This window comes from Natator depressus, chromosome 11, assembly GCF_965152275.1.
Source record: "Natator depressus isolate rNatDep1 chromosome 11, rNatDep2.hap1, whole genome shotgun sequence".
NCBI classification, from domain to species: domain Eukaryota; kingdom Metazoa; phylum Chordata; order Testudines; family Cheloniidae; genus Natator; species Natator depressus.
In genome coordinates, this window is record NC_134244.1 from 76,510,519 (window position 1) to 76,530,314 (window position 19,796).

The 19,796-nt window shown below is 46.7% G+C and overlaps 1 protein-coding gene across 5 annotated transcripts in view; it reads left to right on the forward strand.

The window, feature by feature from the left end:
- The window catches only part of DIP2A (disco interacting protein 2 homolog A), a 254,159-nt gene that overhangs the window by 181,488 nt on the left and 52,875 nt on the right, over positions 1-19,796 (forward strand). For all 5 annotated transcript variants that reach the window (XM_074968204.1, XM_074968206.1, XM_074968205.1 and 2 more), the window contains 7 exons: positions 7,422-7,545; positions 7,858-7,967; positions 9,511-9,613; positions 12,096-12,160; positions 13,716-13,809; positions 16,342-16,461; positions 17,881-17,995. In XM_074968204.1, the coding sequence (XP_074824305.1) occupies positions 7,422-7,545; positions 7,858-7,967; positions 9,511-9,613; positions 12,096-12,160; positions 13,716-13,809; positions 16,342-16,461; positions 17,881-17,995 (731 nt within the window). The remainder of the gene's footprint in view (positions 1-7,421; positions 7,546-7,857; positions 7,968-9,510; positions 9,614-12,095; positions 12,161-13,715; positions 13,810-16,341; positions 16,462-17,880; positions 17,996-19,796) is intronic.

The window sequence follows — 19,796 nt, forward strand, 5'->3', positions numbered from 1 at the left end:
TCCCCCACCCTCAGTTCCTTCTTGCCATCAGTGAAGATGCATCGGAACTGTGCTGCTCCAGCTCTGCTGTAGCTCGTCCCCAGAACTTTTTGTTTGTTTGGTGCTAGTACCTGTCGTTAGTTCGCTGTTACAGTTAGTTCATTTAGTTAGAGTACCCGGGCCGGGGCATGCCCCGCGACCCGGCTTTTAAGGTGTGCAACACTTGTAGGAGATCTAAGTGGTCCACACGCAGACTGTCTACGCTGTTTGGGTGAGACCCATATCAGTGATCGTTACAAAATTTGCAAGTCGTTTAAACCTCGGACTAAGAGAGTGGGCCATTCTCATGGAGTCGGCGCTGACCCCAGCTCCAGCGCGCCGCTCTGAGTCGGCACCAGGCACCACAGCATCGGTGCACAGAGACCTCCCGGTGCCTTCGACTAGTCGGCACCGCTCCCCATCTATGGGGCATAAGAAGGCTAAGAAAGTATCACCTTCGCAGCAGCACCGAGGTAAACCAGAGGCAGAGACTAGACCCATGTCGGGGAGTCCTCGATCCCCTCTAGGCCTCTGACTCACGTTGAGCAGAGTAGCCCACCACGTAGGACCAGGCCTGCCCGGATGTCCGGATGCCGTCCATGCCGGAGGCCCTGCAGGTGGCCAGAGATGTTATGACCATGCCATTACCAGGAGCGCCGCCGGTGTCGGCCCCCCACTCCAGAGGCAAGCCACCGCTGGGTTCTCCACAGTTGCCCCTGGCTCAGTATTGGTCTCGGTCGCAGGAACGTTCCTGACGCCGTTCTCCACCCAGCGACCATTCAGGACTCAGTCCACGTGGCTTGTCCTCGACTCCCACCAGACTGTCTGGTTGGGTACAGTCCGACCGGGACTCCCAGAACCGCTCCGTGCCACGGAGCAATTACCAACGGGACCGAAGCAGATGTCACCAGAGGTCCTCGTCACGCAGGGGTTACCGCAGCCAGTTGCAGCATGGACGTCGTCGCCATTCCCGCTCGGAATCCCACTCCCGGTTCCCGCCGAGGCACTGTCTCTGCAGCCCAGGGCATAGATCACCAGCATCATGCCATCATGGGTCCGCCCGTAGGAGCAGCAGCTACAGGCGGTACTGGTCCTCCCGGTCCCATGGCAGCGGCAGGTCGTTCGTCAGCCTGGTCTCCGCTCGTAGTCAACCTTCCATGGGCCAGGCCGAACAGCCGGGGCCGTTGGTGCCACAGCAGGTGCAGTGGCATCAGGCCCAGTGGCCAGCACGGTACCAGTGGGCACCGTGGCCTCTGACGCAGCCCCCGGTGGGGGCCCGCTTGGTAGCCGGAGCCTCAGAGGCGTCGTCGGCCTCTCTCTCCAGGCCCCCAATGAGAGGATCGGTGGAACGTACGTCCTTGGCACCGTGCCTGGAGACCAACCAGGTGGTGGACCCTCCGGTGCCAGCGGATACCCAGAGCACTATACCGGCTTCCTCGCCGGATGAGGCTATAGCAGCCCCGACCCCCTCAATCCCGCAGGAGGACTTTAGGGCCCATCAAGAACTTTTTTAAAACAGGTGGCATTGAGCCTTCAGCTCCAGGCAGAGGAGCTGGAGGAGCCCTCGGACTCTCTGTTCAATGTACTGTCATCTTCGGCACTGGTCAGGGTGGCTTTGCCCCTCCATGAGGGGGTGGCAAGGATTTCAAATGCCCTGTGGCAAACGCCAGCTTCCCTGGCCCCCATCTCAAAGAAGGCGGAACGCAAGTACTTTCTACCCACCAAGGGGCACGAGTACTTATACACCCACACGACGCCCAACTCCATGGTGGTTGAGTCGGTCAATCACAGGGAGTGGCAGGGCCAACCAGTCCTCACTCCGAAAAATAAAGACTCAAGGACTAGACAAATTGGAGGACTGGGCCAAAAGAAATCTGACGAGGTTCAACAAGGACAAGTGCAGAGTCCTGCACTTAGGACGGAAGAATCCAATGCACCGCTACAGACTAGGGACCGAATGGCTAGGCAGCAGTTCTGCAGAAAAGGACGTACGGGTTACAGTGGACGAGAAGCTGGATATGAGTCAACAGTGTGCCCTTGTTGCCAAGAAGGCCAATGGCATTTTGGGATGTATAAGTAGGGGCATTGCCAGGAGATCGAGGGACGTGATCGTTCCCCTCTGTTCGACATTGGTGAGGCCTCATCTGGAGAACTGTGTCCAGTTTTGGGCCCCACACTACAAGAAGGATGTGGAAAAATTGGAAAGAGTCCAGCGGAGGGCAACAAAAATGATTAGGGGACTGGAGCACATGACTTATGAGGAGAGGCTGAGGGAACTGGGGATGTTTAGTCTGCGGAAGAGAAGAATGAGGGGGGATTTGATAGCTGCTTTCAACTACCTGAAAGGGGGTTCCAAAGAGGATGGCTCTAGACTGTTCTCAGTGGTAGCTGATGACAGAACAAGGAGTAATGGTCTCAAGTTGCAGTGGGGGAGGTTTAGGTTGGATATTAGGAAAAACTTTTTCACTAGGAGGGTGGTGAAACACTGGAATGCGTTACCTAGGGAGGTGGTGGAATCTCCTTCCTTAGAAGTTTTTAAGGTCAGGCTTGACAAAGCCCTGTCTGGGATGATTTAATTGGGGATTGGTCCTGCTTTGAGCAGGGGGTTGGACTAGATGACCTCCTGTGGTCCCTTCCAACCCTGATATTCTATGATTCTATTATTTTATGAAGGAGGCTGGACTCTTTTAGCAGAAAGGTTTATTCATCCTCGAGTTTCCAATTGTGGGTGGCAAACCACCAGGCTCTCCTGGGCAGATACGAATTCAACTTGTGGGGTTCGCTGCTCAAATTCGAGGACTCCCACCAGGAGCGCGACAAGAAAGAGTTCAAGGCGCTGGTGGAGGAGGGTGCAGCTGCTGCCAGGCTGTCCCTGCAGACGGCATCAGATGCGGCGGACATGGCACCTCGATCCATGGCCTCAGCGGTGTTCATGAGAAGGGCGTCATGGCTCCTGCTGTCCGGCGAGGTGCAGTTGGCCATGCAGGATCTCCCGTTTGACGGCAAGGCTCTGTTTGCGGAACAAACGGATACACAGCTGCATGGCATGAAGGACTCCCTCACGACCCTGCAGACCCTGAGTCTTTATGTTCCAGCTCCAGCCAAAACTAAGTTTAAGCCGCAGCAGGTCCCTGCTCCGGATGCCCAGCCTAAGCACGAGGCTGCCAATAAAAAGTCGGGAGACTATAAGAGGCGCGCTCAGCGGCAGTCACGGCCTGCCCCGCAGCCTGGGTCCTCCAAGGGCAAGCAGGCGGGGAAAAGGCAGTTTTGATGGGACGCCGGGGTGCACCCTGACAGTTCCCGAAGGGAATCCCCCCTCAATAAAGCTTCCCTTCTGCAGTCGGTTGTGTGCTTTCCTCCTGGAGTGGTTGCAACTAACCTCGGACCGCTGGGTCCTCAACACAGTCTCCCGGGGCTACACGCTGCAATTTGTTTCGCCCCCACCCAACCATCCCCCACCCCCATTCCTTCTGGGGGATCCTTCGCACGAAGCCCTCCTAGAGCAGGAGGTGGGGCGGCTCCTAGACCTGGGAGCAGTGGAAATGGTCCCCGGGGAGTTCAGAGGCAAGGGGTTCTACTCCCGCTATTTCCTTATCCTGAAGGCCAAAGGGGGACTCAGGCCCATCCTGGACTTGTGAGATCTGAACCAGCTTATGGTCAAACTCAAGTTTCGCATGGTCTCCCTGGCCTCCATCATCCCCTTCCTGGATCCAGGGGATTGGTATGCTGCCCTGGATCTGCAGGATGCATATTTCCACATCCACATATTGGAGGGGCACAGACGCTTCCTCCATTTCCTGGGGGACAGAATCATTACCAATTTATGGTCCTCCCTTTTGGCCTATCCACTGCCCCAAGGGTGTTCACAAAATGTATGTTGGTGGTGGTAGCCTACCTCAGGTGCCGGGGGGTCCAGATCTTTCCCTACCTGGATGATTGGCTGGTCAAGGGCAGCTCCTGGTCGCAGGTGCAGGATCATGTGACGCTTCTATTGTCCACATGTGCTGCCTTGGGCCTGTTAGTAAATGACACCAAGCCCATGTTCGTCCTGGTCCAGCACATAGTTTATCGGGGCACTCCTAAATGCCTCATCGGCCACGGCTTTCCTCTCACCAGACAGATTCGAGACCCTAAAAGGCCTCATCGACACGGTCACAAAGTTCCCTGTGACAACAGCCAGAGCGTGCCTCCAGCTCCTGGGTCACATATCGGCATGCATGTATGTGGTCCGCCAGGCTCCGAATGAGGCCTCTCCAGCTTTAGCTGGCCTCGGAGTTCTGCCAGGCCCGGGACAGGTTCTGCTCCGGGGGGGTCTGGGAAAGGGCGGTATCTCCGATGCCTTCCTCCTGTCCTGGTCGGACCAGTTTCTCTGTGCGTTCCCTCTCATCAGCAGGGTCCTGGAGAAAGTAACAATGGACAAGGCCCGGGTTCTCCTGATTGCCCCGGCATGGCCCCGGCAGCATTGGTATGGGACCCTCATGGCCTGGCAGTGGCTCCGCCACAGCTGTTGCCACTCCGCCCAGACCTGCTCTCCCAGGACCGGGGCCACCTCCTCCATCCCAACCTCGCGGCTCGCCACCTCACGGTGTGGCTGCTCAATGGCTAGGCGGGGAGGAGCAGGTGTGTTTGGAGGGGGTCTAGCTCTTCTGGAAAGTAGGCAGCCCTCCACAGGCCGCGCCTACTTGGTGAAGTGGTCCTGGTTCTCCAGACGGGCCACCGAGCAGGGTGTTTCCCCGGTGTCCGCCCCGGTCCAGCTTATCCTGGACTACCTCCTTCACGTTAGAGCCCAGGGCCTGGCGCCCTTGTTGGTCAGAGGGCACCTGGCGGCCATATCGGCCTTCCATCCGCTGGTGCAGGGACACACGGTGTTCTCACATGCTATGACTAGACAATTCCTTAAGGGGTTGGACTGTCTTTTTTCCATGTGCTAGGCCCCCTGTCCCACCGTGGGACCTGAACTTGGTGTTATCCCGTCTCCCGGGGCCCCCGTTTGAACCTCTGGCCACATGCTCCTAGTCTCACCTCTCATGGAAGGTTGCCTTCCTGGTTGCTATCACGTCGGCCAAGCGGGTCTCAGAGTTCAGGGCCCTGACCTCCGAACTCTCATACATGGTTTTTCATAAGGATAAGGTTCAGCTCCGCCCACACCCCACATTCCTACCTAAGGTGGTCTCTGCCTATCACTTGGGCCAGGACGTTTTCCTGCCTGTCCTCTGCCCCAAGCCGCATGCGTCCAGTGAGGAACGCCGCCTCCACACGCTCGACATGCATAGGGCGCTGGCCTTCTACCTGGAATGGACTAAGCTGTTCAAGAAGTCCTCTCAACTGTTCGTTGCCTCAGCTGAACACATGTGGAGTCGGTCGATTTCCACCCAGCGCCTCTCCCACTGGATCACCTCGTGCATTCGCACCTGTTACGATCTGGCGGGCATTCCTCCGCCACCCATTGTAAAGGCACACTCTACTCGGGCCTGGGCCTGATCGGCTGCCTTTGTAGCCCAGGTCCCTATCCAGGTTATTTGTAGGGCCGCCACTTGGTCTTTGGTTCGCACATTTACCTCGCACTACGCGATTGTCTCCCAAACCAGGGATGACGCCGGGTTCGGCAGGGCCGTACTCCGTCCCAGGGATCTGTGAACTCCTCCAACAGATATAGCTTGGAATCACCTATTGTGGAATACACATGAGCAACCACTCTAAGAAGAAAAGACAGTTACCTTTTTCCGTAACTGGTGTACTTCGAGATGTGTTGCTCATGTCCATTCCACACCCCACCCTCCTTCCCCTCCGTCAGAGTTGTCTGGCAAGAAGGAACTGAGGGTGGGTGTTAGGGGGCTTATTCCTTCACCCACTTACTTCCCTGGTTCTTCTCGCATGAACAGAGAGCAACAATACCCGAAGTCCAAAGGTGCAAACAATTCGATGTTTATTGGGGTGAACTTCCAGCAAGCATGATTCCAGTTTCCTTCCTTAATATCCTCCTTCCCAACTCTGACACCACAGAGCCTTACACCTGTGTCCCTGTTCCCATTTCTCCCTTTAACCAAACAGGATTCCAGTTTCCTTACTCCCATTCCCTGTTCCCATTTCCCCCTTTAGCAAAACATGGTTCCAATTTCCTTACCCTCATTCCCTGTTCCCATTTCCCCCTTTACACACACCCACCCCCTCCCACCAAGGCCCCCTCACTTCCTCATTGACTACAGATTATATAGTAAAACTTCAGTTCTGCTTAGCTATACCTTAACCAATCATTTTCCTGAAATTTAACTAACCAATCGTAACATATTGTAACATGATTATGTAACCAATTATATCCCACCACCTTAATTAGTTTACACCCAGCAAAATTAATTATACAGCAGACAGGAACAATCACAGAACCAGACAGAGATTATACAGACAAACAATAGCAAAGTAGGAACTATAATGACAAAACAATACAGAAGTGAGGATTTCACATCCCAGTATTGATATAATCCCAGTATTGCCAGACAGGATGCTGTTTCCTTTTACATTTTCTAGGCACTTCCCTTTCTCTGGAGGTGATAGGCATTATCAGGACAGGATTGTATTCCTAACAGCCCAATAGCACCTTCTTTCAATGTGACTAGTTTGGAATGTGAGGATGTGACCTGTCGCTTCCTAGCTTATGGCTGCCTCTGCTGCTTAGCCAAAGGCCTTAGCCTAAGCACAGGGCCTCAGACTGTCACAGTAAGAGAAGGCCCTTACACCAGCAGACAGTGATTTTGATTCTTTCTTTTATACTTCTAGAACTAGCCAAGTGATAAGAATACACCTAAATTCTTAGAGTACAGGCCTTTACAGACAGGCCTGAATATCTATATCCTAACAGTGGGGGGAGTACGCAGCTCCCCTGATACCGCGCCATGGAGGCACCGCTCCAGGGGTCACGGGGGCGCTCCCCCACTACGGGTACTGCTAGGGGGAAGACTTCCGGCACCGGTGCACATGGCGAGCACGCACACCTATTGTGGAATAGACATGAGCAACACATCTCGAAGAACACCAGTTACAGGAAAGGTAACTGTTTTTTCCTGGATTTAGGAACTTACGTTTATTTAAAAATAAGAAAGAAACATCTCTGTTGTGTTGAATTGCACATCTCTGAGTTACTCACAACAGAGAGGTGCATCCAAATGAATAGGAGTCACAGGAGATCAAGGATTTGGATAGACACTCTCATACTGCAGTAATGGGCACCACAAAACAGGGAGACATTTAAAGTGATTGTACCTGTGTGAAGGCTAAGAAATGCGGTATCTGGAAACACATGATTATTCGCATGTAACTTCTTAACGTCTTCTAAGCATGGCAGAATTGCAGAAAACTCTAAGCTTTACTATTTGCATATTTACAATAACATCGTGGTTTTTCTACAGGATGCTGGCAGCCAACAGATTGGATTTCTCTTGGGCAGTTGTGGAGTAACGTTAGCTTTGACAACAGACGTTTGTCAAAAAGGCCTTCCGAAAGCTCAAACTGGGGAGGTAGTTACATTCAAAGGTACATTTTTTGTTATCCATTATTTTTCTGCAGAGCGAAGAACATAGATATTGAATGCTTCTGTGCAATTACTAGTTTGATTGTGATTACACATTTCTAACTGTGCATATGAAGGAAGAGAAATCTGAAAACTGTCTGCCTCTTGTCAAAAGAGTGCTTTGATCAAGCTGTTAATGATTTTCATTCCACATTTCCCCCAGCAGCATGATTCTGGTGCTTTTGCTTAGCTAGTTGTTGCTGTCCCAGAATATTGAAAAACAAAATATTTCTTTGGAAGTGTTTTAATAATTTTCGTCTTGTTTTTAATTTAAGGTTGGCCTCGTCTTGTTTGGTTTGTGATTGATGGAAAGCATCTCGCAAAACCAGCCAAGGACTGGCATCCACAAGTACGGGATGCCAGTGCTGATATCGCTTATATTGAGGTAAACAAATGCAATATGCTTAGCAAGTACTTACGCTACGGTCACCTGTTCCACAGAACACTTTATTGTTCTCTTTGTAGTCCTGAGAGATTGTAAATTACTTAATTTTTCAATGTAGAGCAAGAAATTGTCCCAGTCTCTGAATCTTTCACCAGCTAGCTATGATCCCAACATCTGACCGTCAATGTCTTTTTTTCTTTTCCTTTATATCTGACCTTAAGTGATGATAGAAAGTATCACTCTGTATCTGACACATGGGTTCCATCATTGATTTCCACTCCTGTACTGAATGTATCCATTCTCTTGCTCTCCCTCTGTCCTTACTGAAAACAGTCAGTGTGTAAATGATTATCTCGCCATGTGATCGGATGTATCATTTTATTTGTAATCCTGTGGCTTGTTCCTTTGGGTAAAATTTTCAGAAGTGCCTAAGTGACTTTTATTCTTGCAATGAGACTTAGGCTCCTAAGTCACCTAGACCATTTAAAATTTTTACCCTGTATCTATATCCTCATTGTGTCTCTCACATTTACCTGGTAAGTTTTCAGTGCATGGACCATGTCTCTCAATCTCTGTAAGGTGTCATGAAAAGTTATGGTGCTATAGATTATACATAAATAATATTTCTCCCCTAAAACTAAGTGCAGTACCTTTCCCCCACACCTTGTTTCCATATAATTAGGGGCATCAGACTGTCACTGTAATGTTGTGCTCTCCTCTTACTCAGTCACCTAGCTTAGAATCTTTTTGCTTTTGTTTTTATAGCAGCAGCCCTCCCCACCCAGTTACACTCATCTTTGCTTTTGAGGCTTTCACCCAGCCTTTCATTCTGAGTTACCATATTTTCACTTTTAAATTCCCATACCAGGTTGGAAGTGTAAACTTTGCATTATAGAGAACTTAACCATCTTCCTTCCAAGATTCCTGTGACGTACTCAAGGATAGTGTCAGATGCACCCTCGGTATTTATTTGTGTTACAGTAGCACCCGTTGTGCTGGGCACTGTACAAATACGTAGTCAGAGGCAAAGAGGTTACTGCCCCAAAGATTTTACAATGTACATAGACAAGTAATGAACAAAGGGAGGGGAAAGGGATACAATGTCAGCAAAGTGGCAGGGTGGTGGTGATCATGTATTGATGGTGTTCCATTTTGGGGGTCACTGAGACAAGTAATTTACAAATGGTAAGGGACAGGGAAACAATCAAAATATGTACAAAAAGAACAGGAGGACTTGTGGCACCTTAGAGACTAACAAATTTATTTGAGCCTAAGCTTTCGTGAGCTAGAGTTACAGCTACAGCTCACTTGCATCCGATGGAGTGAGCTGTAGCTCACGAAAGCTTATGCTCAGATAAATTTGTTAGTCTCTAAGGTGCCACAAGTCCTCCTTTTCTTTTTGCGAATACAGACTAACACGGCTGCTCCTCTAAGTATGTACAGTTTAACATACCGTACACACACAAAGACGCCCCTCAAATTAATCGTCATTAGTTGGCTAACTTCAATTATTAAAGAAACATTGTAAATTTTCTCTTTTCAGTATAAGACAAGTAAAGAGGGCAGCGCAATGGGCATCACTATATCTCATGCGTCCATGCTGGCCCACTGTCACGCATTGACCCAGTCATGCGGTTACTCAGAAGGTACGTTCCGTAGAGGTCCTTCAAAAATAATACATATTGATATTTACATTAAGCAAAACATACTGTATCTTATGTTGGGAAAGCATTTTTAGTGCCCATCTCCAGTCTTATAGTGACATTTTTCATTGTTGAAGGAAAGTGCTGTTTACTTGCTTGTAATTGACATGAAATATGAAGAAAAATAAGGAGCCACTTGTAACTTCATCCACATCATGTATTAAGCAGTTCTAATCTGAGACCCTTGTTAACCTGCTCAGTTGATTGTATGTGTCCATCTCATACCATCTAATTCCACACTGTTGAGAAAAAAGAAGTCTTCTATGACCATACGTGTACGTGTTAGCAACATACTAATTAAAACACAAGTTGAAATAAATAGAACTAATATTTGATTTCTTGGACAATCCAAGTAAATCTTGCAACTCTGAAAGGGTTAATCAGCAACAACTTTTGCTGATCAGACTGAAGGCTTCACAACAGTGGGAGGATCAATATCTTTATTGTATTATGAATATGTGGCCTGTTTCTTTCCGTACAGCCGACAGTAGTATGCTCCTAATGTGCATGTACTGTTGGAGTAACTGCATGTGCAGAAAATCACACCCTAAAAGAACAGCCAATACAGGGGGGGTTAAATGGTCATATTCACAGGGTAGGTTTTTGCCAGCAGTTTCCAATTTTTGATCAGTCTTTAAGCAAAATTATGAATACATGTGTTTCCACATCAACTTGTGTAAAAAAAAAAAAAAAAAAAAAGTTTGTTTTCGTGTAAGACTTGTATAAATTTATTAAATGTAGCCATTATTATTGGCAATCAGCTTCCCTCCCCCTGAGAGTGTGCTTGCTTTACCCTTTTGTATTTTTAAGCCAAAATATGTGAAGTGTACGTAAATAGCAGCTGATAGCTTTATCAATTTGAAAGTAAATATATAGCAATCACTGCTCAGAATTGCAAAAAAAAAAAAAAAAAAATTCCAAATTTTAAAATACACCAGTAAACTATGCTCTTTAGTAAGGGGTAGGCAACTGTATTGAAGCTGTTGTCACAAGTTTAGTATTCAATATTTTTAATTATATGTTTATCCAAATAGCAATCTAGTGTCAACATAATGCTTTTTAATTTTCAGAAGAATGTTTGCCTTGAATGAATTAAATTAAGGTTTAAAACAATCCATGTTCAATCTGCCCGTCACTTTTTTCTGTTAAAAAGGAATTCACAGAATCTTCAATAACAGCCTTTTTAAAAAAAAAATACCAAGAATGACTCTTAATTACCAGTACATATCTGTTACCAGTTGGAGACTATTAACAGCAGAGTCCCAATCCCCAACCTGCACTTTTGACTTCATACTCTTTTCTCTAGACTAAACTTGTTAAAACCACTTAATCTGTTCATAAATTTTACCTCCTAATCCTTCTATCATCTTTGTCACCTTTATTTGGATTCCCTTCAGTTTCAATGTCATTTTGGCTCAATCTTCCAAGGTGCTGAGCATTCTGGCCCAATTGCAGCAAAATTGTATACCCCCAAGCCTGCCCCGGCTTGCCCCTGTCATCCTCTCCTCACTCCTCTGTAGTCAAGCAAGTCAGGCTGCTTTCTCCTTCTCCACACTGCCCAGGGACCAACCCAGCAGTGGGGGCAGTGAGAGGATAAGAGAGACAGTCTCCTTGCTCTCTGTTCTAGGCCTGGCACCCAGGAGGAAGATTCCATGGTTCAGCATGCTCAGTCCAGTCAGTACACAGGAGCTATGTGGGGTTGGAGCATGATCATTGTGGGTGGTGTTTTCCGAAAATAATTCTGCCAGCTTCTCTCAAACCTCCGTTGAGCACGTGCAAACTGATTTTCACTTGTAACTTAGCCAAATTTGGGTGAACTTTCTCAGGACACTAAGCCATCCATCTCTGACAGCAGGGCAATCCTAATTCCAAGTCCCTGCTCCGAAACATGAAGGATGCTGGAGTTTCTCAGTGAGACAAATGTCAAAATGAAGAAAGAAAGAAGGAAAACTAACACGGACAAAACAACATTTTTCTCTAATCGTATTCTTTGAAACACTCGAACTTTTTTAGCTGAAACTTAAGATACACACCTATATTCAGCCTGAGATAAAAACCCAGTATGGAAAAATTTCAGCTCAAGCTATTAAAGATTAGCAAAGTTGTAAGCAATCGAAAATAAGGTGTTATAATTGAAAGTGTCAGGGGCCCCAGGCAACCTTAACTATAGGCATCACTGCTCGTGTCATCTGTAACAAATGATGATACAAGGACAATTGTAACAAGTAACTTAAGATGCTGTAGGCTTTAGCAGACTGTGTACACGTAATAGGAGCATGGTACTGTGACTTTGGCTTATTCCTTTTCTGAAAGTCTTACAAATTTCACAGCTCCTTTGGGAGTTACACCATGCTTCTCAAATGTTCTAAAGGTTTGGCCATTGTGGTGGTCAGCAAATGTAACCAAAGTCTTCATCCACTTTCAGCTGAAACGTTAACAAATGTGCTGGATTTCAAAAGGGAAGCTGGTCTGTGGCACGGAGTTTTAACAGTGAGTGTTTGAATATATTCAACAAGGAAGAATTGTATTATTTGTATTATCATAGTGTCTCGGCACCCAGTCATGGACCAGGGCCCCGTTGTGCTAGGTGCTGTACAAAAAACAGGAGAAAGACCGTTCCTGTCCCAAAGCACTTACAATCTAAATGTCAGGCAAGAGACAGCAGGTGGATAGACACAGACAGACGAGTGCAAGGAGACAGTACTGGGGAGCGGGACAGTCCATGGTCTCTGTACACCAGCAGCTTAGCTGCTGTCAATTTTTTTGCAGGCCTCACAGCGAAGAGGGTTTTGAGGAGTATTTTGAAGGTGGAGAGTAGGGCTAGTTTTGTGGATGGTTACAAGGAGCTTCCTTAAGTGTGAGGGGCAGCATGGGAGAAAGCATGATGGTGCCTGTTTGAACATGTAACAAACAAGCAGTGGACGCTGGCATCCTGGGCCATTCAGAAATGGGAGCTGACTTGTTGATATGGAGTGAGATGATAAGGCGGAGATTGGTTGTGAAGGGCCTTGAAAGTGAAGACAAGAAGCTTATGTTTGGCATGATAGAGAAGAGGCAGCCAGTGAAGGGATGCAAAGAAAGAGAAGATGTGGTCAAAGCGATAAGCTAGGGAAACGATCGTCTCAGCAGCATTCTGAATGGATGTGAGTGAGGCGAGATTGCATTTGTCAAGGACAGAGAAGGATGGTTGTAGTAACCAAGATGCAAGATGATGAGAGCTTGGACAAAAGGTTTAGCTGTGTGGATGGATCTTAAAGATGTTATGCAGAAATAATCTGCATGACAGTCCCAGCTTGGATGTGAGGACCTAGAGAGACGTGTGGGTCACAGATGGCACACAGGTTACGGGCCTGAGTGACAGGTAGAATAGTGGTATTGTCTACATTGATTGAGAAAGGAGATAGTAGGGAGGGCCTTGGGGAGGAAGATTAAAGAGCTGCGTTTTAGCCATGTTGTGGTTGAGCTGATGGCTAGAAATTCACAAAGAGATGTCAGACGGGCTGAATTTTAGTTTTGACAGGAGACAGATCTGAAGTAGAGAGGTAGATGTATGAACTGTCCATGTAGAGATGGTAGTTGAATTTGTGTTTGCAGATGAGATTGCCAGAGGAAAAAAGTTTTAGAGAAGAGAAGAGGACCTAGGACAGAACCCTGTGGAATCTGGAGTGGGGGCATTGAGGAAGATCCTTCAAAGGACACACTGAAGGATCGATTAGAGAGGTAGGAAGAGAACAAGAAGAGGACAGTCATAGAAAGCAAGGGAGGACAAGATTTTAAGAAGAGTATGTTGGAGGGTAGAGTTTCTCTGGTATTTTGATATCCGAATGAATGAATGAACAAACTACATCAAGGCTTCAAAAAACACTTGCTGATATATAGTGATAAATAGATTTAGGCACATAGGAAATGTTGTTTGTTTGGATATATGCATTTATCCTGCTTGCGTGGTGTTAGATGGCACTGAACATGTGCTGCAGCTGTGATATTTTAAATGTATCCGTGTAGTTCATTTACCCTTTGAGACATTTGAATGTTTAACTTACAGAGCGTAATGAACAGAATGCACGTTGTCAGTATCCCCTATGCATTAATGAAGGTTAATCCGCTTTCCTGGATACAGAAAGTCTGCTCATACAAAGGTAATCTGAAAGTACTTTGACTTGATCCATCCATCTCCTAATGAGCCAAAACAAAGACATTGTGAAGTGTGTTACTGCTGAAATGGGCCAACTAAGCAAAATTAGAGAAAAACCTAAAACTTCAAAGGGGCAAGAAAAACCTGTTAGTGTACGATTAGATGCCACTGCTATCTTATCACAGCTGATTTCCTTTTGTCACTGCATCCAACTGATGTTTGAGCCTTCCGAGCCTCAGACTTCACTGATACTGCTATTTAGTTTTTCTTCAGTGCTGATGTATTTCTGCTGATGCAGATGCACTGAGGAATGAAGAACAAGCCCACCCTTTTGCCTCTTCCCTCTCGGGATGCTGTGTGTGGGAGGGAGAGAAGGTATCCATGCCATGAGAAAGAGCATATTTCTTCAGCTCAGTAGTACTCGGAATGATAGTGAGTATTCAACTTCTACAATTAAGACAGCCTGGAGGTACTGAAACAACACGGAGTCCAGTGGCACCTTAAAGACTAACAGATTTATTTGGGCATAAGCTTTTGTGGGTAAAAAACACACTTCTTCAGATGCATGGAGTGAAAATTACAGATGCAGGCATTATTATACTGACACATGAAGAGAAGCACATAGCACAGTGTAGATACCGCGTTAGGTCGATGAAAGCTATGTCACTCAGCGGAGTGATTTTTTTCACAACCCTGAGCAACATAAGTTACATCGACATAAACAGCAGTGTAGGCCAGGTCCTGTAGCATTTTGGTCATAAAAGCTACTCTTCGGCAACATTACAGTTCAGGATTGCAAATCACCAGGTGCTGATGTCGAAATATGATCACCTGAATTATGAGAAGTTCAGTGCTTGTATTGACCATTTACCAGTGGAACACCAAGATTAGTTTAGTGCCAGAAGAAAGGGGGTTCAGCTCTTGGCAAAGATGTCTTTGCAGGCTTCACTTGGTGTGGCCGACACCACAGTAGTGACAAGATGAGCTTCCTGGTGTCAGTTATCTAGTTTCCTGTGGGAGGTACAATTGAATGGCCACGAGCTCTTTGTGGACTCCACAGATGATTTACTCAGTACCCTAAAAAGAAAAGGAGGACTTGTGGCACCTTAGAGACTAACAAATTTATTTGAGCATAAGCTTTCGTGAGCTACAGCTCACTCCATCGGATGCAGTCAGTGGAAAATACAGTGGGGAGATTTATATACACAGAGAACATGAAACAATGGGTGTTACCATCTGAATTTTTCATACACCCATTGTTTCATGTTCTCTGTGTATATAAAATCTCCCCACTGTATGCATCCGATGAAGTGAGCTGTAGCTCACGGAAGCTTATGCTCAAATAAATTTGTTAGTCTCTAAGGTGCCACAAGTCCTCCTTTTCTTTTTGCAAATACAGTCTAACACGGCTGCTACTCTGAAACTTGTCAATACTCTAAAGGACTCTAGGGCTACACTTAGATCCTTGGGGATATACATACCTGCAAATAAAAGGAAACTCAGAGGTCTCAGTCAGTACAAAGATACCGTCCTGCTCAATTTTCTACCTTTCATAGACCATCTGAACCACCAGCTGAGAGGCTGAGATTTTCTAAAAAGGAAATCATTACCTCAGCTGCTTCATTCCCACCATCAACATCTTCCAAACGCCAGTTTTGATGGTTTGGTCAAGAGTCTGAACCACTGAATAGTCAGGATTTCTTGACTGCACCATTCCATCCCTTTTCTCAGTTTGGACACTCTCCCTCTATACCAACACATGTGGCAGCCTATAACATCAGACAGTGGAGGCCATTACTTCTGGTTATACGATCCAGTTTACCTCCAATCGGTCTCCCCTTCCCCATCCCTCTTTACAGACCCCTCTCACAATCAGTTGCTGAGACAGGAGATCACCTTGCTCCTAAGTCTAGGGGCCATAGAACCAGTTCCACTTCAACACTATTCAAGGAGTTTTCTGCTACCCAAGAAAAACAAAGGTTGGAGGCCAATACTAGATCTCAGACAATTGAACAAGTAAGTCAGACATCTGAAATTCAGAACAGAGTCCCTAGCAGCTATAATTTCCTCCCTGGAGTCTGGGGACTGGTTGGTGACTCTCAACCTCAAAGATGCATACTTCCACATAGCAATTCATCCCTCTCTCAAAAAAATTCTTCATTTTTCCACTTGAGCACGATCCCTACCAGTACAGTAGGCTTTGGCTTTCTTCTGTCCCATGGGTTTTTCTCAAACATCCTGGTGTTTGCAGCCACCTACCTCTGTTGTCTAGGAATAACAGGTTTTCCCTACCTCAGCAACTGGCTCCTCAAAAGATGGTCTGATCAGGAAGTGCTGTTGGCAGTTCAACCAACTTCACTTTTTCACAGTTTAGTTACACAGCAAATACTTTTTAATAGAAGTATTTCTGGATGCATGATGGGCAAGGCTTAGCTCCCTCCTGACAGGACATGTGATATGCCCAGTGTGTTCGCCACATACGTGGCCTATTTAAAATCATTACTTTGGTTTTAATTTTTTTTTTTTTTACTTTCAGCCCGTGTAGCAGTAGTAAAATCACGTGATATGCACTGGTCGCTTTTGGCTCAGCGGGATCAAAGAGATGTCAACCTCAGCTCTTTACGAATGCTAATAGTGGCAGATGGAGCTAATCCATGTAAGCATGGGGATAATATTTTACATTTCTATAGTGTCTTTCAACCCCGGGTGTATGGAAGCATATTGCAAGTTATTTACAGTGCCTGGCACACTGACAGTGAGCAAACCTTAGTGAGGGAGCTCAGCAGCCAGGAGAACAGCTGATTGACAGCAAAACAGAGTAGGGTGGGACAGTTCTTGACCAAGGATATTAGGGCAAAAGTCTGCTCTCATAAAGAGTTCCAAGAGATCTCGAACAGCTACAAAGAGCCTCCAGGAATGCAATCGCTGACAGAACTCACAGAAATGACATGCTGTATGGAAGTCCATTTATTTACCGTGGAAGGAGGAAAGGCTGAACTGATCTTGTGAGGATTAAATGTGTGGTTCCGAAGAGTTTAGATATTTGAGACCTGATGCTTAGGGCATTAGGCCATTTACTCTGTAATAAAATGTTGAAAATTGTACCCACAGAACTACCTACAATACTGTTACCACCATCCATTAATACTCAAACAATCACACACAACTTGGTAGTGCGTTTCTCAGTGATTGAAGCATGATGGTAATATAAGGCCCAGGAGCAATACAGAATGACTTGGACCCATCTTAGAAATTAACTCTGAAGTGTGCTGGCTGGAAAATTTTCCCTGCTACAATAAAATGGAATTTAAAATAATAAAGCTCAGGGCCCACGTGTCATTTTTTCACATGGGTCTGACATAGAGTTCTGAACACAAATGGAGCTTTTCAAAATCATGTAACGATTTTTAGAAGGTGTGTATGCATCCTGGTCCCATGATACCTGCAGGAAACTTTATATGAGACAATTTTCAGAATTTTAATGACTGATCATTTATACCTTTACTAGATCCCTTGCAGAATTCCATGATTTTTAACTTTGCCTTTGCAGGGAGAGTTTCTCCACTGATTTCACTTTGTGAATTAGTTAATCATTAAGGACCATATTTTAAAGGAATTGAGCAATGCAACACCTAACGGATTTAGGAGTCTAAATCTCATTTTCAAAAGGGCTTTAGGCACTTAGGAGCCAAAATTCCATCAACAGTCAATAGGTTTTAGGGTCCTAAGTGCCTAAAGCCCTTTTGAAAATGGGAAGTAGACTCTTAAATCAGTTAGGCGTTGCACTGCTGAGTGCAGCAATGACTGACTACCTGTGAATATCTGGGCCTGACTATGTTAGGATTTTGTGCAGCTCTGTTGCTAAAACACTAATGGGGTATGCTGTTCTTTAAAGAATAATCTGTCAAAAGTATGACTTGATGACATGTGGTGTGAGGACATTTGCATATTCTACAGCTAAATCACAGGTAAAAATAAATATGGAAATTCTATTAGGGCAAAATGGATTTTTTTCAGCATTCTCTCTCCTTGCAATCACGCATGTGTTTCCCTTTTTGTGATTTATTGTATTTAGGGTCAATATCTTCCTGTGATGCATTCCTCAACGTATTTCAGTCCAGAGGTTTGAGACCAGAAGTTATCTGTCCCTGTGCCAGTTCTTCAGAGGCATTAACGGTTGCTATTCGCAGGTATTATATTTAGTGAGAATTTAACTAAATACATTTCTAACCTAGGCAAAATGTATGCTCTTCAAGTAGTGTCCCCATGGGAACTCCACTTCAAGTGCTAATGCCCTTGCTCAGAGATTTTTCAGTTGGCAGTGTCTGTTCGATCCACACATGTCCTGTGCCTCCTAGTGCCAGATACCGAGGCCTTATGGGGCTGTGGTGCAAACAGCTCTCAGTTCCTTCTCAACTGCCTCAGTTTGAGATGGAACGCTAGCGTGTCCGCCTGAGCATGCCTCAGCTTTTTGGGTATTTTGACAGTGGTTTAAATAGTTTCTGTAGTTAGTTATAGTTAGATAAGTAGTGAGGGGATTGTTTGATTCCTCTCTTTTCCCCTTGGGGAGACTTATTTTTTCCTGGCAGGGCATGCTTGGCTTGTCAGGTTTCAGATGTTGCCTCTCCTGCCAAGAGACTATCCCTGTAAACGATGGCTGCTCTGACTGTGTCCATTGCTTGGGGGAGTTCCACGTCTCCCAGAAGTGCAACTTTTGCCTAGCCCTCAAGTCCAGGGGAAAGGTAAACGAGATTAAACTCAGACTGCTAATCATAGACCAACTTCTGAGTCAGGTCAGGAGACTCCCCCCAGTACGTCTGTCTCGGGGCAGATCCATGGTTCCATCAGCGCAGGCTTCCCCTAAGAAAGGGAAAACTTTGGACACCTCAGGGAAGGATTCCCAAAAGAGGAACGTGGACTCTCACCTTAAGATGCCATCTTCAAAAAAGACCAGGACGTGGCAAGATCTACAGTCTCCAAAGCCTTGACCTCTCGTTTTGGTACCATTGAGTCAAAGGACTCCTCCTCTGGTACCAGCGGGGCCGTAAAATCCCGGAGCACGAATGAGAGACGTGGGTCTGGTAGGACCTCAGTACCTTCTAGCAGCAAAGAGGTCACGTATAGACACTTGGGACTGGCACCGTCGAGTTCAGCGCACCCGTCGGTACCCATGCATGCGGTGTCCTTGGCACCAAGCAAGCAATGGCACCAGACACCATCAGTGTCTCTTTCAGTACACCGACCAGCAGTGGCTGTTGGCTTCGGTGACTGTGGCATTGCCGACTGCATCAGTACCAGTCCCCTGTTCAGTACCACAGGAGTTCAGATATGCTAAGGATTTCTCTATAACGGATGACTGAGAGTCCCTGCTCCTCATGGGTACAGAGCGTCTCTCTGTATTGAGGCCCCAATCTCTGGACTACCACTATCCGGTACCACAGTACTTTACCATTTTCTCCAGGTGCTCCTCCTTTTACTTCTGAGGGCATTCTGTGCCAAAAAATTAAAAATTCTGTGCACAATATTTTTAAATTCTGCAAAATTCTGAAAGTTTTATTGGTCAATAAATAAATGCAGAGGCTCCAGCATGGCAGTGGGGAGCACATACCACTTGCTACATGAAGGTGGGAGATCACCCTGCAGCCTCCCCAGTGTTCCCACCCCCTACCCCGGGGACACGGACTCAGCGGTGAAGCTGCACCAGACCCTGACACAGCACAAGGTCTGGGCCTACCCCAGAAACACCCTGTGGCCCTGACCCTCTGCACCAGGTGTATGGCAGGCAGGCTCAACCAGGCAGAAAGGGGAGGGGATCAGTGTGGGGGGATCCAGGTGTGGGGTGAGAGGATTCTGTGTGGGACAATCTGGGTGCAGGCAACTCAGTGGAGAGTCTGGGTGTGGGGGGATCTGGATGCACAGAGGCTCATTTGGGGGTGCGTTTCCAGGTGCAGGGCAATGGGACTCTTCAGGAGATTCCAGGTGAAAGTGGTT